At 41.2% G+C, this 26,081-nt stretch overlaps 1 protein-coding gene across 1 annotated transcript in view; it reads right to left on the bottom strand.

Moving 5' to 3' along the window:
• Positions 1-26,081, bottom strand: part of LOC144769585 (tubby protein homolog) — an 83,189-nt gene that overhangs the window by 40,454 nt on the left and 16,654 nt on the right. Inside the window, exons 2-5 of the mRNA XM_078653745.1 lie at positions 25,722-25,875; positions 7,309-7,467; positions 2,899-3,012; positions 764-889 (exon numbers count right to left, since the gene is read on the bottom strand). Coding sequence (XP_078509871.1) covers positions 764-889; positions 2,899-3,012; positions 7,309-7,467; positions 25,722-25,875 — 553 coding nt within the window. The remainder of the gene's footprint in view (positions 1-763; positions 890-2,898; positions 3,013-7,308; positions 7,468-25,721; positions 25,876-26,081) is intronic.

Genomic DNA, 26,081 nt, shown 5'->3' on the forward strand with positions numbered 1-26,081 from the left:
TATAAGCTGATGTTTGGACAAAAACGGCGGAATTCCCAAAATATACTTCAAATACTAAATAATTTGCAGACATATTTCTAATATGTTTACTTATGTGCCAGGGGCACTGCAGCTGTGGTTGGCATATATTACTTACATGTTGGTGTTCCAAATTGACAAAGCCATTTTCACATTACTGCTGGCAACCCTTCTGACGCACTAAGGAAATCACTGCTGGTAATCTTTAACATAGTGGCCACTTATGTGTTCTTGTCTGATGTGGTCACTATTACATCACTAATAATTAGTAGTTTGCGATTAATTTAATTTAACATAAGTAACTCTTATTATTCAAAGGGTTGGAGACCACTGGTCTATGAAAATGAAAAGTGGGACCATTAGATAGGCTACAGGGTGTTAGATACTGTAAGATTGCAAGGAATGGCTACACACATGGAGAGTTTTTGATACAAGGGACATATGAACACACACCACCACAAGCGAAAATCAGCAAATTAACTCTGATTAATAATATTTTTCAACCAATAGGAACTGTTCTAGTGCACTGCACTGGGGTTCATCAAAGTTTCAGCCTGCAACTCTGTTACAGAAGCTATTATGGAGCACAGGGAGTTTCTGAAATGGTTGAATTGAAGAGATTGACTGCATAATGAGTTTTCAATATAGAATCAGGGTTTTCCTATGTATTTCAACAGAGTCATCTGATTAGTACAGCTGTTACTGGTACCTATTAGCCACCCTATCCCTGTGCCTGTCAACCCACCTGCCCAGCTTTGTCCCTTGTCCTGCTCTGTGATTTTGAAGGCAGCCGCCTTAGGAAGCTTTTGGCTCTTCCGGGCTCCTACTGAAGTCTTTGCCCTGACATCCCCAAGGTCAGATCTTGCAGGAGCTGAGGAAACAAGAAGGGTGGGAAGAGGTTAAGAGTGGAGGAACAGGCTGAGAAGATGGGCAGGGGACAAACAGGGCTAATCTAGGACACATAAAAATAATTAGGACTGTCATGAGGCCCACATGCAACTCTTCTGAATTACAAATTGCAGGTTTTCTTGGATATGAATGAGGGATGTTCTTGGACATACATGACGGCTATTGTGCCATACAATATCATGAATCACATTATGGAGCATGGTGGTAATGAGGAGCATGGTGTGATTGCACCAGATGACTGAAAGAATCAATGCACTTCCATGCACACTTAACCTCAAGAGGTCTCTAGACAACAGTAGGGTGTTAGCAAAGTAAGACACAAACATATGGCAGAACCTCTTCATCTCAGGATCTCCGCGTCTCTGACACAATTCAGGAAAGATCGATAGACCTGGCTCTTTGAGTGAACCACAGTGACCCCCTCTCCTTTCCTACCACGTTCCATTGAGACACTCACGGGTGAGCAGCCACGCTAAACAAGCACTGATTGATTGATTGAACGTAACATACATGGTGAGCCTGAATGAGTGCAAAATTAAGCTGGCAGTGGACCAGGTAGGATCACACTACGAGGGACTTCATGGATCATGGATTGTAGGCCAGGTTAATGTGCTCAGAGGCTTTCAAGCAGAAATGAATTGTGAAACTGCAAGGTGAAAAGAATCACACTTTTGAACCTAATAGTGTGAAAAACCAGCTGAAGCCGCTTTTGTCTTTCCTGAATAGCAGTCAAGACCTCCAGTTATTTGGACGTCCTGCCCTTTGACCTCCCCTTCCTTGGTTAAACTTCAACAGTCCATGAGCAGTGTGCTGGAACTGAGAGAGCGCCCTTAGAGCCATGTCCAACCCTGGCCCTCTGTGCGCCCAGTTCGAGTGTGGCCTGGTAGCGCTGAGAAGGATAGTGTGCTCGTGCAGGCTTGGCATACCACAGAAGGGCACCCTATGGATATATAGCTTTCTGTAGGGTTTCCTAGCCCATGCAATGGTTAAAACCTGTAATGTTCCCTTGTTGGAGGTTGTCTTGTGCTGCTCTAGTACTAAAAGTAGTAACTATACTGATTACCCACCCCCTCTGCTGTAAGTAATCCTTAAACACCTTTAACCATTCATGACCAAAACCTTGCCCATCCCCTCAAGATGTGTTCCAGGGAACTAACTATCCTAACGCTACTCTCTAACAGCATCACTACTCCTGGATGCTATCCCTGCTTTTAGGTGCTATACTAGCATCAGCACACCACAGAAGTGCCACAAGAAGTCCCTGTGTCTAATACAATGAACCCAAAAAGCAGTCAAAACCTTTTTGAACAGTGTCCACCCTTTTGTTGTCAGTGTATTATTAGCATAGGTATTTCCTTAATGTCAATTCGTGCTCTATACATAAATATTAGTAGTACTACTAATAAATAAAAAAGTTATTAATAAAATAGCAATTTTGGTTGACTAAATATTGATATTATAAAGCTAAGAAGTTGACATGGCTAGACTCAGAGGTTGGCACCCTATGGAAAACATAATGTGACTTTGATAGTGGCCCAAGGAAGGGGAACAATGGTGTACAGAGATAGTTCTACACCCTAGAAATATGACTCACTCTGGATAGATTAAGGTAGTATAAAAAGCAAATGGTGCCGACAAGTCTGTGGGGGCACATGCAGGCGGTTACACACTAAGGAAAGGCTGAGGATGTATATAGGCCATGGCACATCACTGAGGGACTTCTGGAAATATAGAAAGGATATGAAACAATTCAGATAGGCTCAAAAGTAATGTGCAAGGATTATGGTACATCCTAGGGAGGAACAGGAGGTACACAGAGACCATGACTCCCCATGCAGAGATGAGGAGGCAGTATTCAGAGAAAAGGACGTACAACTTTAAAGCGTTAAATGTAACAGTCTCATTTGTTAAGTTGGGCCAATTCCATCCATCCACCGTGATAGTTTCAGAGTTACATAGGGTCCCTCTAACCTGTGCTTGGTTTGCTCATTCGCTCCTTCCTGGCTGCCATTAATGCATCTTTTTTCTTGGCTGGCGGCCGGGGGTCCTCTAGGATGGATTCTTCTAACTCTCCGTCTGAGATCTCTGAGGCATGATACCAGGAGAAATGAAAACAGATAAGCAAAACTAGTTAGATCTGGTGTAGAATTGGCAGTGCAAACAGGGAAATTCAGAGCAAGCAAAGGGCATTTCACAAAGTGCTATGGGCATGGTCATGGAGGTCTTACCGGGTATGAATACCTGAGGGTTCCTCAACCTTATGTGGCTAACCACATCCTTTGAAGCAAGGGGTTTGCAGAGTGGATTAACACTTTTTGAATGTGACTGGTTGCAGATATGTAGAGTATCCGTCAGACCATGTACAAGAACATGCTTTGTTTTTTCTGGAAAGTTTGCAAAGGTACTCTGCCTTTCTGACAGCTGTGAATCTGTAGTGGACCGGATGCGGATAGCATGATGGTCTATGTTAGCTGAATAGCCTTGGGATGACAACTTGTTAGGCTGAAGACGGTGATTGTACCTATGGCAATTAATATTATGTAAAGGTAGAAACAGAGTCAACTTCTTTCAGAGATGTATGCTTGGGTCCGTCCTTTCTGTTCTACAGCTAAAACTAGTTTGCCGCTGTGATGCTGTGCTCTTGTAGCATAAGGTTCTCTTGAGCATAAGGCTCTCTTGCAGCATATGGTTCTCTTGTAGCTTATCGTTCTCTGGTAGCATAAGGCTCTCTTGTAGCATTAGGTTCTCTGGTAGATAAGGCTCTCTTGAGCATAAGGATCCCTTGAGCATAAGGTTCTATTGAGCATAAGGCTCTCTTGAGCATAAGGTTCTATTGAGCATAAGGCTCTCTTGAGCATAAGGTTCTCTTGAGCATAAGGCTCTCTTGAGCATAAGGTTCTATTGAGCATAAGGCTCTCTTGAGCATAAGGTTCTCTTGAGCATAAGGCTCTCTTGAGCATAAGGTTCTATTGAGCATAAGGCTCTCTTGAGCATAAGGTTCTATTGAGCATAAGGCTCTCTTGAGCATAAGGTTCTCTTGAGCATAAGGCTCTCTTGAGCATAAGGTTCTATTGAGCATAAGGCTCTCTTGAGCATAAGGTTCTATTGAGCATAAGGCTCTCTTGAGCATAAGGTTCTATTGAGCATAAGGCTCTCTTGAGCATAAGGTTCCATTGAGCATAAGGCTCTCTTGAGCATAAGGTTCTATTGAGCATAAGGCTCTCTTGAGCATAAGGTTCTATTGAGCATAAGGCTCTCTTGAGCATAAGGTTCTCTTGAGCATAAGGCTCTCTTGAGCATAAGGTTCTATTGAGCATAAGGCTCTCTTGAGCATAAGGTTCTCTTGAGCATAAGGCTCTCTTGTAGCATAAGGTTTGGGATGGTCTCCATTCAGGTGACCAGATTTTGAAAAAAAGAACAGGAACATTCTACAAAAAGAGAAGCATGACTACAGTGTTGCCCATGGTCACAGAATGGCAGTGCTCACCTACATAGAAAACACAGACAGTGAGGCACTAAGAATAATTACATGTAGTTTATACACTAATGGCCTGATTACGGGTAGCAATAATAATCGCATTCGATACAAATCCAACACTGAGGTGTTCAATATTCACTGGATGCAATAATGTTCACAAATTCCAGGTTTTGGGAAAAAGATATGTGCTTACCACACATAGCCATGCGTGTTACTGTAAATACCGTACAGTTTTCACTATTTAAATTACAGCAGATTTGACCTACGGAAATTTAACAAAGGTAAGTTCCTTATTGCATCTAATAATTAATGAATGCCACAAATGCCACACAACTCAGAATTTAGACTTCTGCGTGAACAAGGGTTTGCACAGGGGTCTGAAAATGCTGAAACACCCTCATAACCAGGACCAGAGTATAAACATGTGCTACTTAAACTGCTTTCATTCTGATAAGGGTGGCTCACTAATCCTGCAATGAAACACAAGTAAACTTCCCTCCCCCTTCTCCCCATATACCCCAGTGTTCAATCAACTTTCTCAGTAAACTAGGACATGTGCTAAATTTACTAGACGTTGCTGGTGAAAAAACAGAATTGTCCGAGCAAATCCAGGATGCCAAGTCACTCTAACCTTATGGCATATCTCTTCCCTGTCCTACCCACAGCTAGAGATTGAGGCTATGAGGGAAGGAATGTGTGTTGGAGGAATGCCGAAGCATCAAGCAAGACCTGAATGCTCTGACATTCGTTGAAGCCAATGAAAGGTCTGTGCTGACTTTGATGGTAGCGGAATAGGAACCTAGAATTGACCTTCGGGAAGTGGTAAATTACAAAAGGACTACTTGTAAGAATGGGTGGCCCTCCTTTATCTTAGACCCAAAGCTTGAAGTTCAAAATATAACTTTAGTGTTCATTAAAAGTTCTGCCAGAAAACCATGTTCTGATGCTGTGCCCTGAGTTACCAATAGTGAGGTATTACTTTACTATTAAAAGTTTTCACGCATGGAATAAGGAATTACTTGGAAAATTGGTGTTTATCATTAATTTTCACATGTTTTCATCTCATACCAAAAATCACTTCCCAGGTATGTTTCCCATTCTTTTAGGTATTTTTATCTAGTAAAATGTTTCAACTTGTAATGCTTGTTCAGCTGGTAACGTCTATAACCTGCTGAATCTATGTTTACTTTAAGGCTCGTAATAACCACCTACGGATTAATTCCCTCTTGTCTGGAGTTAGACATGACACCTAGGCTTGGCTCGGATTCTTTGTACTGTTGGGTGCACTTTGTTCAATTGTGTTCTATCACTTTTTTGTAAATCAGTTGCGTCTAATTATCCTAATAGAACACAGGGCTCCTCAATCAATCTTCAAAATATTTCCTGATTTAATTATGCATGTTGTGACGGGTGGGAATTTTTTAGTTTAGGCTCCAATATTGTGTAACAAGCCACCACCTTATCTCTATCTTATTTCATCTGTTAGCTTTCAGGAACGCTTTAAAACTTGGCTTTGTCTGGACCTAGCCTAATTCTCTTGGGGTGACTATTTTTTCATTCTAGAGTCATGAAGCCTAATGATACGCACATGCTTAATCAAGAGTCATTTAACATAACATAATATACCATACCATAACTATCTAATTTAGGTCCTCCTCAAAATTGCCCCTTCTGCCTTAGTCCAGGTTCTATAACCCCATGAGATGGTACGTTTGTCACTTTAAAACTCCAGGCTTGTTTCACTATTGACTTGCTGAATGTGATCCCGTCTTTGCCTAATTTACCCGGCTTCTCCTTGGGTTCTATAGATGTTTCAAGGCAGACTCTTATCTAACGTGCATGCAGGGAAGGACTCTTTGCCCTAAATGCCACTTCAGACAACAAACAGCCATTTTGGGCTGCTTGGGTGCAGAGCTCACCTTGCAAGCCACTTCATGTTTTACTATAAACATCATTTCATGTAATTTCCTGAGAAATGCCCGAGCCAGTCTCATGCCGGTGTCTTCCATTACTTTTTGACACAAAGAATGCATTTGTTCAAAACGAACCATGACACACAAACAAACCACATTTTATAACACCAAAACCAGATTTTTTTGTAATTTTTACAAACTTTCACGAAAAATTAAGAGGAAAAATTATGAGATTTGGCAAACTCCTGTGCTGTAAAGAAATTATTAGTTAATGATTCAAACACCTACTGTTGTAGTGGATCTTTGGCTGTGGGTAAAGCCTATGTATCTTTTTGTATAATTGTATAATTGTACAATTTGTATAATTGTTGTAGGTAGGGCCAGTTGCTCTGTGAGAAGTTCAGATGCCTTCGCCTATGCGATGGTAGAACTTACAGAAAGGGTCCAGTTGGAAGATCCCAAGTGAGGGGGTCACATATTCTACAGATGTTTGTGAGAACACGCCTTTCAAGTTGGCTGTTATCAGGCCTTTTCAGAAGAATTGACTTTTGGCCTTCATTAAATGTATCTGACCTTTAACTCCTAACTTTACACACAATATTTACGAGAAGATATGTACTTATAATTTGGAATTATTTCAGATTAATTCATGATTGAGTTTGTTGTATGAGACATAAAATATGTGTACTAGTTTAGCTTTTGATGAAGCGACAACAGATATTGTAAGGCTGCAAAGCACATACTGGTGATTTTCTTGTGAAACATAAGATTTGGAATCAAAATAAATGGTCCATGACCTTTAAGAAAATATTTCGTGAAGATTGACATGAGGAGAATCAAGATAAAGCCACAGTCTTTAAACCACAATAGTACCACCCTCTACAGCGAATGGCTCCCCAATCCCCCGCTACAGTGTTATGTGACATTCTTTGTGGCCTGTCGGATGCTCTGGTGCTTGCCGTGTACCCCGTCAACCAGCCCGCCTTTTACCTGTGAAGATGTCATGTAACTTCTTGCTGTCTCCCTTGGAGTCGGGCTTTTCATTTTGGTGCACTCCATCGACCCAGGTGTCAAGGACAAGGTCAGTTGCCTTCTGGGTCCCCTCTGCCAGAGCGGAGTTGCTGATGACTTTAGGAGCCGAAAAACAATCTGAGAAAAGTGATTTGGGGGTGTGAGAGGAGAGACATATAATCCAAGCTTTCTTACCCCAATAGACACCCCATTCTACAAACACTCTCAGTTGCATCCAAGCGAGAGATTTTGGTTTGGTCACCATTATTTTGGAACAAAATTCTCCTTTTTTTCATAAAACATTTGACCACAGATCACCTCTTCTCCCGCGCCAATAGCGGATGACATACATATAGGACAGCTGAAATTGCTTCTAGCAGGAAGCTAAAAACAATAGTTTGTAGTTGAGTGGAACTGAGAGGCAGCGTTTCTGTGTTAGCTATCAAGCTGTGATGCATTATTACAAGCTTTGCAAAGCCATCCTCGTCCTGGGGGGTGTGAGGAAGCTTGCTCTGTTGTTGGCCTATGTCTGTCATCTTCGAAGGGTTCACTGACGTAATATCGAAAACACAAATAATGTGCTACATAAATATGGTGTCAAAAATATCAATCACAAAAATCAGAAAAGATCGCTTTCCTATGTATATAAAGGTAAGTGCAATAACATTGAGATAAATATGATCGTTTTACTCTAATATCTAAAAAATACATTGAAACATATCGCTTTTTAATATATATGTTGTTAAAAATAGTAAATATTAAACATTTTAACATGTAACAAATATAATGCAAATTATATATGTTTAAATAATATTTAAATATATATATGCTAATTTAAACAAACACACACATATATATATATATATGAGTGTATGTTCATAAACAGATATATAATGTAAAATTATTATTAAACATTTTCATTATAATTTATATTATGATTTTCAAATTTTATATTTTAATTTACTCATATAACAAGTAAAGATATATAGCTACATTAATATATGTATTAAATATAATAATGAATAAAAATGAATAAGTGTTAATTCATTATGACCTAAATAACTTCTCACCCTATCCTCCTAAAAACACAGCACACACCTAATATATAATTAAAAACAAATATGTATTAAATAATTTTATACAAAATTACATATTTTAATTAAAATTATTATGTACTTATTAATCAAATATTACTTAAGTAACTTCTCACCCTTAACCCCAACAAACTGAACAACCTGCATTTAAAATATAATTTAAGACATATAATTACACAATTTCCATAATTAATTTTCAACTAAATAATTGATGATAAATTAATTTGTTATAAATAAATTATTACTTAATTAACTTCCCACCCTATACGCCTACACACTCAACAACCTACACATAAAATATAACTTGACATAATTTACATAATTAATTATCAATTAAATAATTATTATTAATTAAAAATGAATTATTTAATAATTATACTTAAATAACTGCCCACCCTGTACCCCTTCAAACCTCACAACCCACTATGACCCTATAAATTACTATCACCAATTAATTTAAAATGATAAATAACTTAAAATTACAAACTATATTAAAAACCAACAACTATACAATCAATATATAACATATACAATTCAAATATTATTTAAAACACTTCAACATTAAAAAGCGATATTTTTTACAACTGTATTACTGCAAACAATATCAACAACAATGATGTTCCTGAAAACGATATTACTTACCTTACAGAAGTCGATATTTTTGTCAATTATATTTCTGCATCACAATATTTATATGACACAATATTTAAAAATATATTTGTGTCACTCGATAGTTAGGACTCAATATTATGTTCAAATACCGTCCATACACCATATCCTCTTTTCTTGCTGCTTGAGTAAAATATGTGTCTCACCTATGTACAGTATTGTTTGAAATTTTGGCACACTAACTAAAATTTTGTTGTTGTAATCGTGGCAGGTAGTCCAATTCTTCTGTCGGTCTTCCCACATTTGTTGAGGGACCTTCAAGGCCAATATGACACGCTTTTTATGAAAGACAACCTAATCCTGGTAGTTTAGAACCTCTCAGATTGCTTGTAAACATGCTGAGTTTTTAGACTGTAAAAACGTACTGTTCTGGCTCCGCCTGTGGACGACTGAGGATCTTGCCCCCTGTAGAGTGGTCATCAGGGACCTTATGATACAACCCACGATAAGTAAAATTCCCTGGTTCCGTTCCCTTAGGGAACTATTGAGGGAATTGGGGCTGGTGAAATATTGGATACATCTGGAGGAGTTGAATATGATTTCAAAGAGTAGTGTAAAGGCCATTTATTGGCAACCCATCCTGGTGAAGGATGTGTTAAATCCCATGGGTTAACTTACTTGAGAGTTTGTACATTTTAAACCTTTCCCGGTCTTTGAGGACACTATTGATGAAATTGTTCTCCCACATGCAACGACATTGTTCCTCTAATTTAGATATAAGACTCTTCCCACTAAATTGTTTTGCAGCAAGTGGTGTTGCAATGTACTTTCTGATGCTTTATGCTCAGCTTGTAAGGAAAGCCCCAAATTGTTACTCCTGCTGCTGTTTTTCTGGCCGTATTATAAGAATTTGAGGGCCAAGAGGATTATCCCCCTGTGCAGGCTTATTGGACCTGGGCATTATCTAGAGCTGCTTGGAATCCTTTGCACAGACACTAGCAGAGTAGTGGTTTTTGGCCTAGCTAGATTCTTGTTGGCTCTATGGATTAGATGATGAAGGTGCCTGGTCTAATATATCTAGATTCTAGTTTTTAACAACATATATTCTATATTAATGATATGTAATTTTCTATGGTTTTAATATCTGTATGGAATTTTTTAAGCGTCCGTTATACAGACTGCTATACATTTTGGCATGTTATAACCACCCTGGCTTATGTATTTGGTTGGGATGTACTCTATAAGATCTTTGTGATCGAAATACAGTTATTATGATGGTGATGCGTCTGCTTCAGGGTATAACAAGGAATCATGGGCAGAAGGCACAATTAAGGCCTAAAACTTGGCCAGGAAAGTTTGGAATGGCTAGCATATTGAACAGGGTATGGATCCTGTTTCATCAGATGTCACAGGGGTATTGAATTACAGAGTCTCTTTGGTGGCTGGTCAGATATTCTATAGGAAAATGAATGGGTATAGGTCATCAATTATTTCACCATTACTCCATTACGAGGCATACCAAGAATGCTTCTGCCTCTCTAGAATGCCGTTCATGTTATGTTATGTTATGTTATTTTATTTTGAGTCTTATATAGCGGTCAGCTACTCTGAAGAGTGTCCCGGCGCTAAAAACCTGAAGCGGTACAGAGCAGGCGAGAGAGGACAGACTTACTGAAAAATAAAAGCCACGATTTGAGGTCTTTCCTGAAGGCTAAAAGATTAACACTCTTCCTCAGAGACAGAGGCAAGGCGTTCCACAATTGTGGCGCCAGGCGTTTGAAAGAGCGGCCTCCGATACGGGCTCGCCTGATTGCTGGAACAAAGGCCAAGGCCAAGGAGGAAGACCTAAGCGACCTAGATGGCTGATAGAATTCCAGCCGTTTTCTGATGTATTTGGCACCAGAGCCATGAAGTGCCTTGAAGGCCAGAGTGAGCGCTTTAAAAACAATGCGTTTCCGAATTGGAAGCCAATGAAGTGTTTTTAAAAGGTCTCTAGCACTGGATCTCCGATGAAGACCAGAAATGGCACGCGCAGCAGAGTTTTGGACAATTTCCAGACGTGATAAAAGATATTCCGGGAGGCCGAGATAAAGCACATTGGCGTAATCCAGGCGAGAACCTATTAGTGCCTGCACAGTGATTCTTCTATCGGCCTGAGATAATAAAGGAAGGAATTTCCTAAGCATTTGTAACAAGAGGAGGGAACAGGTATCTAAGTAGTTACCATCATGCTGGAAACTCTGCTTTAAGTTGCATCTTGCTGACCTCACTGCTTTCAGTAGTAAAGTGTTATCTGCTAGTTGGATTTTGAAAAGCTACAATAGGCATACAAGAATGGCAACTGATTTAAAAAAAAAAAGATTTTTATTGGATATAAGGAAAACATACATTACAAAAGTAGAAAATATACTCATAAAGTACAACCTTAGTCCAGCTACATATTGTGGATGCACAATGCTAATCTCAATATTTGTTTTGGCGCGCCAACCGCCTTATCGCTAAATAAGCCCCATAGTCACAAATCTATCACTCGAAGGTGAGTGTAATATCAGGCTATAATGAACCCATCAGTCACCTGTTGAAATAGGTTGTAAAGATTCCGGGAATGTGTCAAAAATACTTTTGAAACTAGCCTCCTGTTCATTCCCTCTAAGGAGGATAATTTGCCTATTAACACCAACCACTGTTGTAGAGTGCTAAAGGCTTATCTAGAGATATAACAGGCCTTCTCCCGGGGACGCAGAGGCCATAATCTCTGCCACTTGCCAGATTAACGCCTGCGCCATATAGATATTTCAGATTACCTAGACGATATCTCTAAGCCTTCCGAGGAGCCACAGGCACAGCGGCTCCTGTGATGGCCACCAGAGACCCAAAACAGCCCTAAAACAGAAAATTTACATGGTGGCCCTTCTCCCTAGCCTCCCGCGGGCCGACTACAAGACGTTGATGGACAAAGTAGGGTGGCAGACAGAAAACACGCTGACTTGACCAAAACCCGCAGTTAATGATAACAAGAACTTGATGAGGGCCATCCCAAAAACTATTGCACCCCTGCAAGACAAGGTGGAGTAAACATAGGGTCACTCTTGGTGCAACAATGTATGGATGGTGGGGGTGTCGGTGAACACTGAGGGCCCAAGCGCAGTACTTTTCCTAGAGGATTGGTTCATATAGTAGGTACTCTGAGGCAAGAGTGTGGAGGGGGCTTAGAACAACGTGTAGTTGGTCCCTCACATGTTGCGGGACACACCTTGGATGGCATTTTCTCTAATAATAATGATTTGGCCATATCTGAAACTGTGCAGATTCCTTGGTCGGACCACGCAGCCATCATCTTTATGCTCCGTCAAAACCTGCTAAATAGGTCTAATCAGAAGCCCAGGGAGAGAATCTCCATCCAGGCCTGGAAAAACATAGCACGGAGATGGGGAATTTTTTGTCCTGGAATTGGCCAACTTTTCCAGCAAATGTTGACACAGCAGTGGACCTGTACTCTGGGTGGATTAGGAACCCATGTGATAAATTTGCGCCAAGTAAGCTTATTATCCCCAGGAGAGCACAGCTTTCAGCACCATGGTTCTCAATGAAACTACAAGAGCATAAAACTGAGTGCAAAAGGCTTGAAAGGGTCTGGAGGAAAGGGTACAGTATTAATAATAGAGAAAAAGCCTCATTAGCTACAAGAAATTAATCCTAGAGACCAAGAAAGCGTACTTCGCGGAGCAGATAAAGGATGCTAATTCATCCTCCAAAGAACTGTTTAGGACCATCACCAATCTGACTCAACCAACCAAACCCACTTCACAAAGTAGCCCAGCACTTTGTGAATAGTTTGCCTCTTTCTTCCAGAATAAGGTGGAGGCTATCTTCTCTTCCTTTTCTAAGGGTCAAGGGGAGACAGGAGAGGTGGCAGCCAGCCGGGTCTCAGGGGTGATGTCGGTGGCTGACAGACTGATGGGTTTTAATCCGCTTCAGGTCTCAGAGGTTACAAACCTGTTGCGGGCATTGCGGTCCGGGTCACCAATGGACCCCTGCCCAGCTGCGGTGCTTAAAAATAGTCCTGAGGTCGTGGCTTCCATCCTCACGCCCTTGTTTAAAACTATCTTAGACGTGGGTGAATTCCCTAGGCCTTGGAAATCTGCCTATATACTACCGCTATTAAAAAAAACAGTTTGGATAAAGAGGATCCCAATAACTATAGACTCATATCTCGTCTTCCGCTGCCAGCAAAGTTGCTGGAGAAAGCCGTTAACAGGCAGCTCAGCGCTTTCTTTCAAAGCACTTATGCGCTTGACCCCACGCAGCTTGGGTTTCGTGCAGGGCTGGCCCTGATCAAGGCCATTGAGGAGGTCAGAGCTGCAGTTGATCAGAGAGGTGTAGCGGCCCTGATCCTGCTGGATCTGTCCACGGCCTTCGATACGGTCCATCATTATGTGTTGATGGACTGTTTGGTGAAGGCAGGGGTGGATTGAAGGGCCTGGCACCTCCTGAAATCTTTCTTGGCGGACAGAGTCCAAACAGTTGATATGGGGCAGGACAAATCCAAGCCGTTTTCCCTCCCATGTGGGGTGCCACAGGGTTCCTCCTTGAGCCTGACGCTCTTTAATGTCTATGTTAGTCCGTTGGCGGCACTGATAAGGTCCTTCGGGTTGCAATTAATATCTTATGCAGAAGACACACAAATTGTGTTGTCCATTAAACGAGGGACTAAAGACATGATGGCCATAAGATGTCATGACAGTCTGAACAGTATCTCTGGCTGGATGGCCTCTAATTGCTTGAAATTGAATGCAGGCAAGAATGAGGTAATTATATTTGGGAACAATCCACACATCTGGTCTCCTGACATGTGGCCGGAGGGTATGGGCAAATTTTCAGCTCCTGTACATAAGGCCAAAAACTTGGGTGTGATCCTGGATCATAAACTTGTTTTTGGGACCAGGCAAGCGGAGTGGTATCTACCTGTTTCTATCTCCTTAGGATTTTAAGAAAAATTAAATTTCTCCTTCTAGCAGATGGTTTCAGGACAGCTGTCTCAGCCCTCATTTTGTCCCGCCTCGATTACTGCAATAATCTGTACCTTAACTTGAAAAAAAAACATCTGGTCAGACTACAGACAGTACAAAATGCAGCGGCAAGACTGCTAATTGGGATACCTAGATTTGCCTCTGCCCGAGACGGTCTCCGGCAATTGCACCGGCTACCGGTTATAAAACGAGCACAATTCAAGGCACTGTGCACAGTTTTTAAGACGCTGAGTGGCACTGGCCCGGATTTTCTGACTAAGTTCTTTGAATGGTACGTTCCAGGCAGAGAGCTGCGTTTCACCGAAGGAGGACTAGTAGCCGTTCCCCGAATCAACAAGGCCAGTTAGGGAGGCAAGAGTTTCTCCTATGGTGCGGTGATGACCTAGAACAGCCTGCCATTACATCTTAGGAAGGCCTCAGAGCTTTTAGCGGTTTAGGCACCCCGCTTACTAGTCAGTGTGTAGCGCCAGGACACCCACGGGTAGAAGTGCGCTTTATAAGCTTTGCTAACATAACATAACAAGACCACGAAGATGTTTAAAGTAGAAAGGTCACACAGGGTACTGGGCAAGCTGCTGGTCAGGGGGCACCCCCTGCGACACATAGGGGCTTCACTGCTCAAATTCTGGGACCATAACCTTATCCTCCAGATCACCCACACCCACGGTCCTGGCAAGTAGAGGGGGCCTCAGCAAACCTTATCCTGACTACACCACAGCGGTGCGGAGACAACCAGCAATCATCAGGCATCCTGTTACTAAATTTGAAGTATGTCCTGGTCTTCCCGGTGAAACTGCGGATCAGCAACAAAGGGGACACACAATTCTTCCAGACGGCCGCAGCCATGTGGGACTAGTTGGAATCATGCGGTTGACCTCCCACACTCCTGAGAGCAATTCCAGGATCCAGAATGAAGATGACAGAGGCCTTGAAGTAAGAACCCGCAGACACTCAGCAGCTGCTCTGACTAGAGTCCAGACAGAGACTAAGAGAGCAGAGTGGTGGGATTATACAAGAGCACCATTCCTGGGACTTGGGGAAAAATGAGAGGCCTTGGCCAGAGGCTTGGATGAAGGATACTACAGATCTTAGGACTCCATGGCAAACTCGAGTAGACAGTTGTGGTCACCCTGATGACAATCAAATTAAGAGCAATAGGGGCAGCCTGGGTATGCATAGACACAGCAGTCCAACCCATGGGGGTGGGGCCTACGATGAGGATATGCCATAATTGAGCATATACGGAACCTCAGGAGGGCCACACCTACTCCTCACTAACTTATCACAGCGACAACATGATGTTATTGTCAATGTACTTGGGGCAACAGACACTTCAAGTCTTGGGGAGGTGGCTAGTTTTAGATCAATGGCACGAGGAAGTTAGAAGCAGGGTGTGGGGTAGTAGGGGTTTCTCACAAGGCATACCAAGTCCACATACAACACTGAGTACACCGGACAGAGAAAAACATACATGACACCAGCCACACCACACACACACATCCCGCTGACCCCTCCCCATTAAAATCCTAACCTGGAATATTATTGGTTTAAGGAGTAAGCTGAAGAGGGGAGCAATGTGGAAATACCTAACGAGGCAAAATCTCAACATAATTCTCCTGCAAGAAACACACACAGGAGGAAACGGTAAACAGTCATAATATTGATTCCAAAATATAGAATGGACATAATATCGAAGTAAAAATATAGCATGGACAAAATATCGAATGGACACTATATAGTGGTTAAAAATATCGAATTTAAGGTAAGTAATATCGATTTTTAAAATATAGAAGTCAAAATATCGAAGTATACAATATAGGCATTAAATATATCGATTTTTTAATAATATCAATTTTTTTAAAGTGTTTTGTATGTTAATATATGTGTGAAAAGTGTATATTAATTTTTGTAATGTATGTTTAATGTATTTTAAGTAATGAATTTTATGTTATTTAATTTTTGTGTAATTTAATTCTGTAGCGGGTTGTGGGTTTATAGGGGAATAGGGTGGGAAGTAATTTAATTATATTAAATTAAAAATAAATTTTTAGCAATTATTATTAATTTTTAATTACATTTTGCTTTCTAGTTCTGTAGCGGGTTGTTGGTTTATAGGGGAATAGGGTGGGAAGTAATTTAATTGTAATTAATTAAATATTTTTATTTATTGGTATTCATTTTGAATTTATTGTTATTTTTTAATTGGTAATTCATTTTTATTAATTGCCAATTAATTTGTATTAATTGATTAATTGTTAATTGTGTTAATTTTCTAAATTTATTTTCTGTAGTGGGTTGTGGGTTTATAGGGGAATAGGGTGGAAAGTAATTTAATTGTAATTAAGTAAATAATTTTTTTCATTTATTGGTATTGATTTTAAATGTATTGTTAATTAATTTTTAATTGGTAATTAATTTCTATTAATTGGCAATTAATGTTTATTAATTGGTAATTATTTTGTATTAATTAAATATTTGATAATTATGATAATTGTATTAATGTATTTTCTGTAGTGGGATGTGGGTTTATAGGGGAATAGGGTGGGAAGTAATGTAATTGTAATTAATTACATATTAAAAATACTTTTTGTGTATTGATAATTAATTTACTGTTAAATTTCAATTGGTATTAATTTTTATTATTAATTAGTTTTTGTTATTGAAAAATAATTAGTTGTTAAATAATTATGAATAGGTTATTAATTTTTAATAACTAATATGTAGTTGTATTTCTAATTAATTATTACATAATATTAAAGTGGTTATTAATTTCAATTAATGTTTTATTGGTATTGATATTTAATTAATTTTTAATAATATATTAAATCATTACTTTCCCTACTGTTAAACTCACTGGAGTGGGAATAGTAATTTTCACCCTCCCGCTATCCAACGCTTTCCCTACTGTTGCACTCTGTGGAGTGGGAATAGTATTTTTTACCCCTACGCTATCCAACACTTTCCCTACTGTTGCACTCTCTGGAGTGGGAATAGTAATTTTTACCCCTACGCTATCCAACGCTTTCCCTACTGTTGCATTCTATGGAGTGGGAATAGTATTTGTTACCCCTACGCTATCCAACGCTTTCCCTACTGTTGCACTCACTGGAGTGGGAATAGTATTTTTTACCCTCCCGCTATCCAACGCTTTCCCTACTGTTGCACTCTCTGGAGTGGGAATAGTAATTTTTACCCTTACGCTATCCAACGCTTTCCCTACTGTTGCACTCACTGGAGTGGGAATAGTATTTTTTACCCCTACGCTATCCAACGCTTTCCCTACTGTTGCGCTCTCTGGAGTGGGAATAGTAATTTTTACCCCTACGCTATCCAAAGCTTTCCCTACTGTTGCACTCTCTGGAGTGGGAATAGTATTTTTTACCCCTACGCTATCCAACGCTTTCCCTACTGTTGCACTCACTGGAGTGGGAATAGTATTTTTTACCCCTACGCTATCCAACGCTTTCCCTACTGTTGCACTCACTGGAGTGGTAATATTAAATGTTACCCTCCTGCTATCCTACGGTAAAATATTGTACATTTTCTATTAATACCTTAAATTAATTATATCTTAATTTTAAGGTTATTTGAGTATTTTTAAGTATGTTTTAGTTAATTATATTTATTATTTCATTAATTTTAAATTACTTTTAAGACATTTAAAAAAAATCGATATTTTGACTGACTATATTTTTTACAGACTATATTTTGGATTCGATATTTTTGTACTTACCTGTTTGTAGATAGGAATTCGATATTTTGGCATTCTATATTTTGGTGACTATATTTTGGTAAGTCTATATTTTGTCATTCTATATTATGTCAGTGATCCGGAGGAAACATATGCAGGGAGCTGAACCATGGCACATATCGCTTACTGGTGCACTTCGAATTCTCTGCAAGCTCTAGGGGGGGGTGGGCATACTGGTACAATAATCCACCCCCCTCCACACATGAGTCAACACACATGGCGGCCAGGCAGCGGTGAGAGGACGGTGTACTGGGGTAAGCCTGACTCCAGCATCCTGGCATCTACCGCTGGGAATACTGCCTGATGGACTGCCCAAAATGGGCTTGTGGATGACAGCTGTGCCAGATGCCCTACTCCTCATAGGCTGTGACCTCAATTTAACCCAATAGGGAGCTCTTGACAGACTGATGACAACAAGGGACAAACCCAAGACTGACTCATTATTGGCTTCCTTTCTTGACACCATGGGGTTAGCAGACCTATGTTACATAAATTGTTACATAAATTTATAGCGTGCAAAGCTATTCATGAGTATCTCGGTGCGGAGCCAAGCGGGGAGGAGAGATGGAGTACTAGCAAGAAAATAGATGAGTTTTCAGTTTCCTCCTGAACACAGCTGGGTCCTGGATAGTTCATAAAGCAAGAGGAAGGGCATTCCAGGCAGCCGCCTCCTTCACCGTAAAAGAGCTGACCCCTATTCTCTGAAACTTAAAGTGAGGGATCAGAGCATAGCAAAGGAACGAGGACCACATAGGATGTGCAGGAACATAAAAAGAAAAGCGCCTCGATCATGCAGGCGCAGTGGGCCAAAATCAAGGGTTTAAATTTTAACTCGCTCCAACATAGGGAGCCAGTGAAGAGAGCGTAGCTGTTGCCAGACACTGTTTCTAGCCAGAATGCCCAACAGAAGTCTGGCTGTTGAATTCTGAACCACCTGCAGTTTTTTCAACATGTACCCAGGAACACCAGCATAGAGGGCATTGGCATAGTCCAGCCTAGACTGGATGAGCGCGCAGGTATTAGTTTTCCTCGCTACTAGAGGAAGGAGGGGGAAGAATCTTCTGAGGGTTTTAAGCAGGCCAAAACAACATCCAGCCAGCTTGTTGATGTGTGTTGAAAAGAAAAGACGTTCATCAAACCATACCGCCAAGGTTTTTGCTGAATTTCCTGATGAGGTGGGTGAAGGAAACTCAGGAGGCCAGAGCTGCTCTCTAAAGTTAAGGGGGAATTTGACAAAGAGCAGAATTTTTCTTCATTACATTTCAGCTGCGCCTCAGCAAGCCATTTGAAAATGGAGGATAGGCAGTGTTGTACTGGTAATACCGTGTCCGCATCTTTGTCCCAGGTAAAAAGCAGCTAGGTATCGTCTGCATATGCCATCACCTTAGCCCCCAACTCCTCCACCAGATGGATCAGCGGGGTAACATGGATGTTAAAAAGAAGGGGGCTAAGGTTAGAACACTGTGGGACACCTGTAGTTACCGGTTGAGGGGAGGAGGAGGATGGTGGGATCCAGATCTGCTCTGCACGCCCATCCAGAAATGACCAAAACCAGTCCCACACGGCGCCTGACAGACCAATCTTAGCCAGACGTGAAAGAAGTAGAACGTGTGGGACCGTGTCGAACGCCGCCGAGAGGCGATGAGGAGCACCCGGGGACATTACAATTCACATACAGCATCAACATGACTCACTCATCGCCTTTGTTGGTTCACTTTTGATTGAATGTATCTATATTACGCTTGGTATATAAATTGTAAAGACCTCTGTCTGCTTTTCAATCTGTTATAGAGGTCACAGTCGTAGTTTTGCAGCCCAGCTGATATGGTCTCGAGACTCCCTTTGCTCCACATGACTTTATTCTCAGCTTGGTTGCTTCTGCTTTGCTTGCTTGTATCTGTATTCCACTTGATGTATAAATTGTAAAGCGCTCTGATACCCCAGGTGGTCATGTTGGCACTATAGAAAACTTTAAAAATAAATAAATAAAAATAGAATGCATTCCATGTCCAGACTGGACTACTTTCCTGATGCCAAAGCAACATGTAGGAAGGTTCAGGAACACTGGCACAGGCATCTCAGACCACTCCCCTCTTGTTACACACCTTGCCACAAGCACTCAGGGGACAAGGGAGGAATGGAAGTTAGACTCCTGGGACTTGAGGGCATGGAATTCTAGAAAAATGGTCTCCAAGACAACAGAACTTTAGTGTGCAGAGAACACAGGTTCGGTGGACACTGAAGCTGCAGAGGTACATAAGACAGTCCGCAGGGGACAACTCATTGTGCATATCTCAGGTAAGTTGAAGGAGCGTGCCAAAGAGTCTAGAAAGCTTGAAACAAAATAAGCAACATGGGAGGCTGACGACGTGGCTCACCCCACCGCTAGCCTGGCAGATAAGATAAAAGTGGTGAGGAATGACCTTGGGTCCCTGCTGCACCAGGAGGCCAGTTCACTATAAAGGGCAAAACAGGGCAAACTCTATGATGTTGGCAATAAAGAAGGCAAACTTTTGGTGTGGCTATCCAAAAAGGAGGCAGGCCAGTGATGGATCCCCACCATCTCTCTGGAAGATGACGGGGTGACCGAAACCCCGGCACCATTGCACACGCCTTTACAATCACCTTACGGAGCTATACAGGGCTAGAGGGGTGACCCCGGCACATAGCTTGGAAGACTTTGTCATGGAGATACCAACACCAACACTATTCAGAGAAGTGAGCCACTTATGGACACTGAGCTGATGAAACAGGAGATCACTAATGCCATTAGCCAGATGAAAAGTATGAAATCCGTGGGCTTTAAGGAAAATAGGCGGCATTTTTTTTTAAAACTGTGTTATTAAAAAAAGCAGTCACAAACATGGTGGTCTGCTGATCCCAGCAGGCCACCATCCTTGTGAGTGCCGGCCATTCCCAATGGGTCGCAAATTGCAATCTGCCTTAGGAATAATAACGAGGCACGTCCCTTGTGACCAATTTGAGAATTGCAAGCAGTGTCTCAGACACTGTTGTAAATTCCATTTTGCGAGTCGCAAAAAATCACAATTTGCAATTCGCAAAATGTTGTGGTCATAAATCTGGCCCATGGTCCATTACAGCTAGCGTATTGTATTATATTGTAGCATTCATATAGCGCTTATTAACCCATGTGAGGCACTGAAGCACTTCCCTACCTGAGTAGCACGCTACACCATGTAGGGTGTGTGGTTGGAAGGATGATTGTTTTTGGGGGAAGGGTTTACATGTCATTCCTGGTGACCACAGAGGTGAGGCTATTGTGTTATGGCACGCAGAGCAGCAGTTTGTTGGATGATTGTGTGTAAGATACAGATGCACATTGTTATGGTTTTCAGCAAGTATGTAGCTTCGAACTGCTCTGCAGGTCCCTTTATGGTAATTCATGTGATATAGCGAGCTTTTCTGGTTACTGCACTGGATTGTCCAATATGAGATTTTATGTACGGTTTTGGTCCTGAGTTGGCATGGTTGGAGATAAAGAGAAGTGGATAGATCTGCTGGGATGACATTTGCATTATCGTTGCATATCTGAGAGTCTCTGTGAGATGTAAAGAAGTAGTCAGATTTTATAGAAAATTAGGACCTGCGGTAAACAGTTCAATTTAAAGTCCTCCAAATTATCCAGCGATGTGTGACAGATCTCTCCAGTTATTCCATGCCTAGTTCATCTGGTAATGTTTGGCTGTACGGTGCTAGTGATGGTCAGCTCTCATAGCAGCTAGGTCTTATGTGAATTTAATAGGAATAAGTTACTGATGTCTGCTGACCACTGCGTATTATGGTTTTGGTGTTATTGTGCGCCATTACTCTTATATATGGAAGTACATAACTACATAATGCCACTTTAAACCACAGGTCTGTCATTTTTTGCTTAACTACATAATGCCACTTTAAACCACAGGTCTGCCAGTTTTTGCTTACCTGCATAATGAAAACAGTTTTCTGGTTGATTTGTCAGCAATTCGTGGCTTGTAAGCTGAGGATTGCGCTTCAGGGTGCAACTGTTTTATGGGCTCCGTTGCTGGGATGCAGGTGGTGCAGTTATCTGGGAAATAGCCAAATTTCCAACGGTCTTCGAAGGGTATATGGTCTTGGGTGCATCTAATGCTAGCTGGTAGTGAGTTCTAAATCTTGGCGTCTTGTACTGAGAAAGCAATGCTCCTATGGATTTCTTATTGTTAGGTTGTGTGATGATAGGTACCAAGAGCATGAAGCCATTAGTCTGTTTGTTTTGTGTTGTTTGAATTTAAGTTGTAGGTGTACAACTTCCTTGGTGGTCTGCGAACAATGCAAAGTACCTTAAACAATGCTCTTCTAACTAATGAGTTGTATTTGCGTATAATTGATGCATGTGCACTAAGACAAAGGCTATTGGCATCATCAAGCTTTACCGAATATTATGGCGAGAGCATGGCTTGCCGTTTATGTTGGTGTGCAAGGTATGTGAATATCCGACGTAGTGCTGTAATTGCATATAAGGCACTCTTTATGTTGTTGTTAGCATGTAGGTCTGAATCCATTTTTACTTCTAGGTTTCTAACTTCTCTTTATGCTGTCAGAGAGGCTTCAAGTTCCCTAGGCCATATGTTGGTGGGCTCGTAGTTTTGCCTTTGAACACTAATCATAATCTCTGTCTGAGCTTTAGATGATTATTCATCATCATCCTGAAAGATATATCTAATACGCTTAAATCTGAAACTCTCTGTTGCATTTCATCAGACATAAAAGCATAGCCAACTTACCTGATAACTGTTTCCTCAATAAGAATACATTTTCCGGCCGATCACTTAAACAGCGTAAATCAAAATTCCTTCCAGAGATGCAAGTATGTTAGTTAAGGATCAATAAACTCATTCCTGTCAAAATTCTACATACAAATGGATGTTTCCGATTGGAATCCGATTGCTAGGCACATGTACGTCTAAAATCGTGGATTGTAAGGTGTTGACTGTACGAAATGGCATACCGCCTTCTAACAATTCTGAAAGAAAGTTGAGAATGTGAACTATATCTGCCCCTAGGGCGTCCAGATTCTGTTCCTATATACCAATGGGACTATCTACACTACACTGAACAATATCACTTGGTTGTAGAATCCGCATACACATTCCTGATGAGAGAAGGAGAGAAGTCCAAAAGTTATGGGATATCCCAGCAACTCCTGTAATCAGCCACACCTTCAACCGAAGTGTTCCCTCCACTGGCAGAGGGTGTGATTTGCCATTAACGTCCTACAGAATATGAGGGCTCTGGGGAAGTAGGATTGGATAATTAGGTCAAGTCAATCTTCTGACCACTTGTTGTGTTGTTAATAGTCACACTCTTCATTCTGCAATTGTATTCTAAACATAAAAAACAAAGGGCAAGGCTCTTTCTTCGAAGTTCTCGAGACAACCAGTTTTTTAGCTGCAGGCAACAAGTCAGCTTTCATTATTGTTTCCTGGCTAGAAGATTTCCTTGTATGCAAACAACAGTGTCAGTTCAAACGGAAATGCTTCATGACTTAAAATGTTGCCATTTAGTAAATTAATGTTATCGCTCCTTTCGTTAATGCTAATAAAAGTGATCTCTGCATGTAAATTGGTTGCATCACAGAGGTCACTGGAATGTACAATTTTACTAGGGACGCTGTTTTTCTTTATACTGCAAACAAAGTAGAGGGGCAGTATCTTCTGCCATGTAATATCTGCTTCATATCTTATTTCTAGGCAAAAAGCCACTAGCATCAGAAATAATACAATATATTCCCACTAGCGGCTTATGAGGTGGCTCGAGTTTCATAATTCTAGGATGAAACCCTCCATAATATCAATTGTCCAATGAAATTCCTTCAATAAATATATCTGTTGTTGAATTAATATCCTAGCATCCAAATAGGTTCCACTGATTTGTCTACTGGGCGAAAAAAAGATGAATATTCTCAACATATCTAAGCCACCAACAGATGTATGCATACTGTTTCTGATTCTGGTAAATGTTATTGGACCAGCCCCTTCCTGATAAATGATGCACACTCTTGATAAATATACTATCATGCCGTCAAGAGAGCATTCTTCTAGCCGAGCATATTTCACTACTGAGTGAAGTAAAGTATTTGCCGGGGAATGTATTTTGTGATTTTTCACACAACTTTGATACGGAGCATTTCCTTCTAATCTGATTGGTGTACATGGGGCAGGTCCTCTGGTTTAGTCGTGCCTAAACAATCAGTTTGATACAATGTGTTTGGCAGTCATGGCATCTTGTGATGCTGTTAGGTAGCCCTATATAAATGGAAACAGGGTTTGTAGTGATACGTTTTAATGTTATGGTATGACAAGCAGTGTGCTGAATTCTCAGTTCAAATAAGAGATAACTTTGTGACAGTCAGACTTTACAAGTTCACAGCACACATGTGGCATGCAGTGGTTTGGCAGCATCACGCTAACATGTGCATGAGAAAATAGTCCCATCAAATGCACAAGTGAAAATGTCTTGCTTTGCCAGGTGTAAAATTGAATTCAATTTGAGAAAGTATGTTCCCAGATTGCTGCAATTTGTATATATTTTTGGGAAGTTGGAAGGGAGTCAGAACTAGAGAAAGGGCCCGGAAGAGATCGCGGGCCCCCTCATAACTTGGGAAATGCCTTTGCATGAGCCTGGGAGAAATTGTGTTACCATAGTAAGTCCTTTCAGCAGGTGTCACTCTTCTATCATGACTAGTAGCCTCAGCGGGAGCATGGTGCTTAAGTCCCATTTATCCTGTAGGACGATCTCACAGGAAGCCCTCGAAAAACCATGAAAGACCCTCAGCAGAAACTCGGATCTTCTTAATATTGGCCTAACGGCTAGGGCGCTCGACCTCGGACCTGGGGATCTGGGTTCGAGTCTCGGTAACGACGCCAAAAACCTCCTGTGATTCTGGGCAAATCACTTAATCTCCCCGTGCCTAACATGAATGCGTGTCCTCATGTAACGTAACTGGTGCTATGTAAAGCGCTCTGATACCTGATTCAGTTCGGGTCTAGTTTGCGCTATATAAAAACTCTGCAAAAAAAAAATAATAATAATAATATTGGGTGTATCTATAGTAGGAGCCTGGGTTGGTCTTCTTATCCTGAACCACAATGCCAGCAGGGGTCTGGGCTTCTCTAACCCTGGAGGTTATCCTCAGCAGGAGCATGTGCCCCACTGTACTATAGGGAATTCTCTCAGCAGACGCGTGAGATTGTCTCCTGTAAAAAGCACTCATAGTAGGACACTAGGACTCTCTAACCCTGAAATATGTCAAGGTCTTTGACTAAAATGTTCTCTTAATAGGAAGCCTACATTAAAACATGCCATCAGAAGGAACCTCAATATTTTGTATCCTACGAGCATTATCGGTATGCTTCTAGGCATGTCTAGATATGGGGACCATCTGTTAACAGGAGCCTGGGTACCTCTACCGCTGAAGTGAACATGGCATGAGCCTAGAAAAATGCTTACTCATTGGAAAAATCTTCAGCACATGTTTGGGGCTCCTCCTATTGAGGGTACGAAGTCAGCAGGAGCCTGAGCTACCATTGTGAGCTCCCTCTACAGGGTTCAGAGCCTCTTCTTACTCTTGCAGATATAGTCATTATGAATGTAAGATACAAATAGAACACGGGAACCTCTTGCAGGTGAGGCTCTCATTAAAGACCGTGGCCTTCTATCAGATGATGTACTCATTAAGAGCCTAGGTCTCCCCTCCGCAGATGTCCTCACTAGGATCCTATTGCCTCTCATAGGAGAATCGCTCAGTATTAGTCCTCTCTCATTGGATGTCAGCAGTAGATGCCTGCACCCTTTCTTATGTGATGCTCTTGTCAGGAGCCTAGGCCATTTCTCTGAGATGCATTTTGTAGAGGTCTAGCTTGCACTTACCCTCAGGAACGCCGGGACTGCCACTCTGGTCTAAAAGCAGACATTGGTCCTCAGGTTTGCGACCACGACGAGGTTTCACTTTGGAGTCGGGGTTCGCCTGTACCATGAGTGGTTCTTGTCTTTTCCGTCTCTGCTTCTTTTCAAAGAGGGTTCGCTAGTGGGGGAAAGGAATAGTAAGTTTCAAATCAAATTGTGTTTGCTTTTAACTTCTAGAGAGGTATACTAATTATAAATATAGCAGGTCTTATATAATTCATTGCACACTTTGTACCATGTTACAACTCGTATGTCATACCTAATAGTTACAATGTGCATTGACAGCCCTGGTAGATTCTAAGGGACTGATTACAAGTCTGTCAG

This window comes from Lissotriton helveticus, chromosome 7 (genome assembly GCF_964261635.1).
Source record: "Lissotriton helveticus chromosome 7, aLisHel1.1, whole genome shotgun sequence".
In the NCBI taxonomy this organism is placed as follows: Eukaryota; Metazoa; Chordata; class Amphibia; order Caudata; family Salamandridae; genus Lissotriton; species Lissotriton helveticus.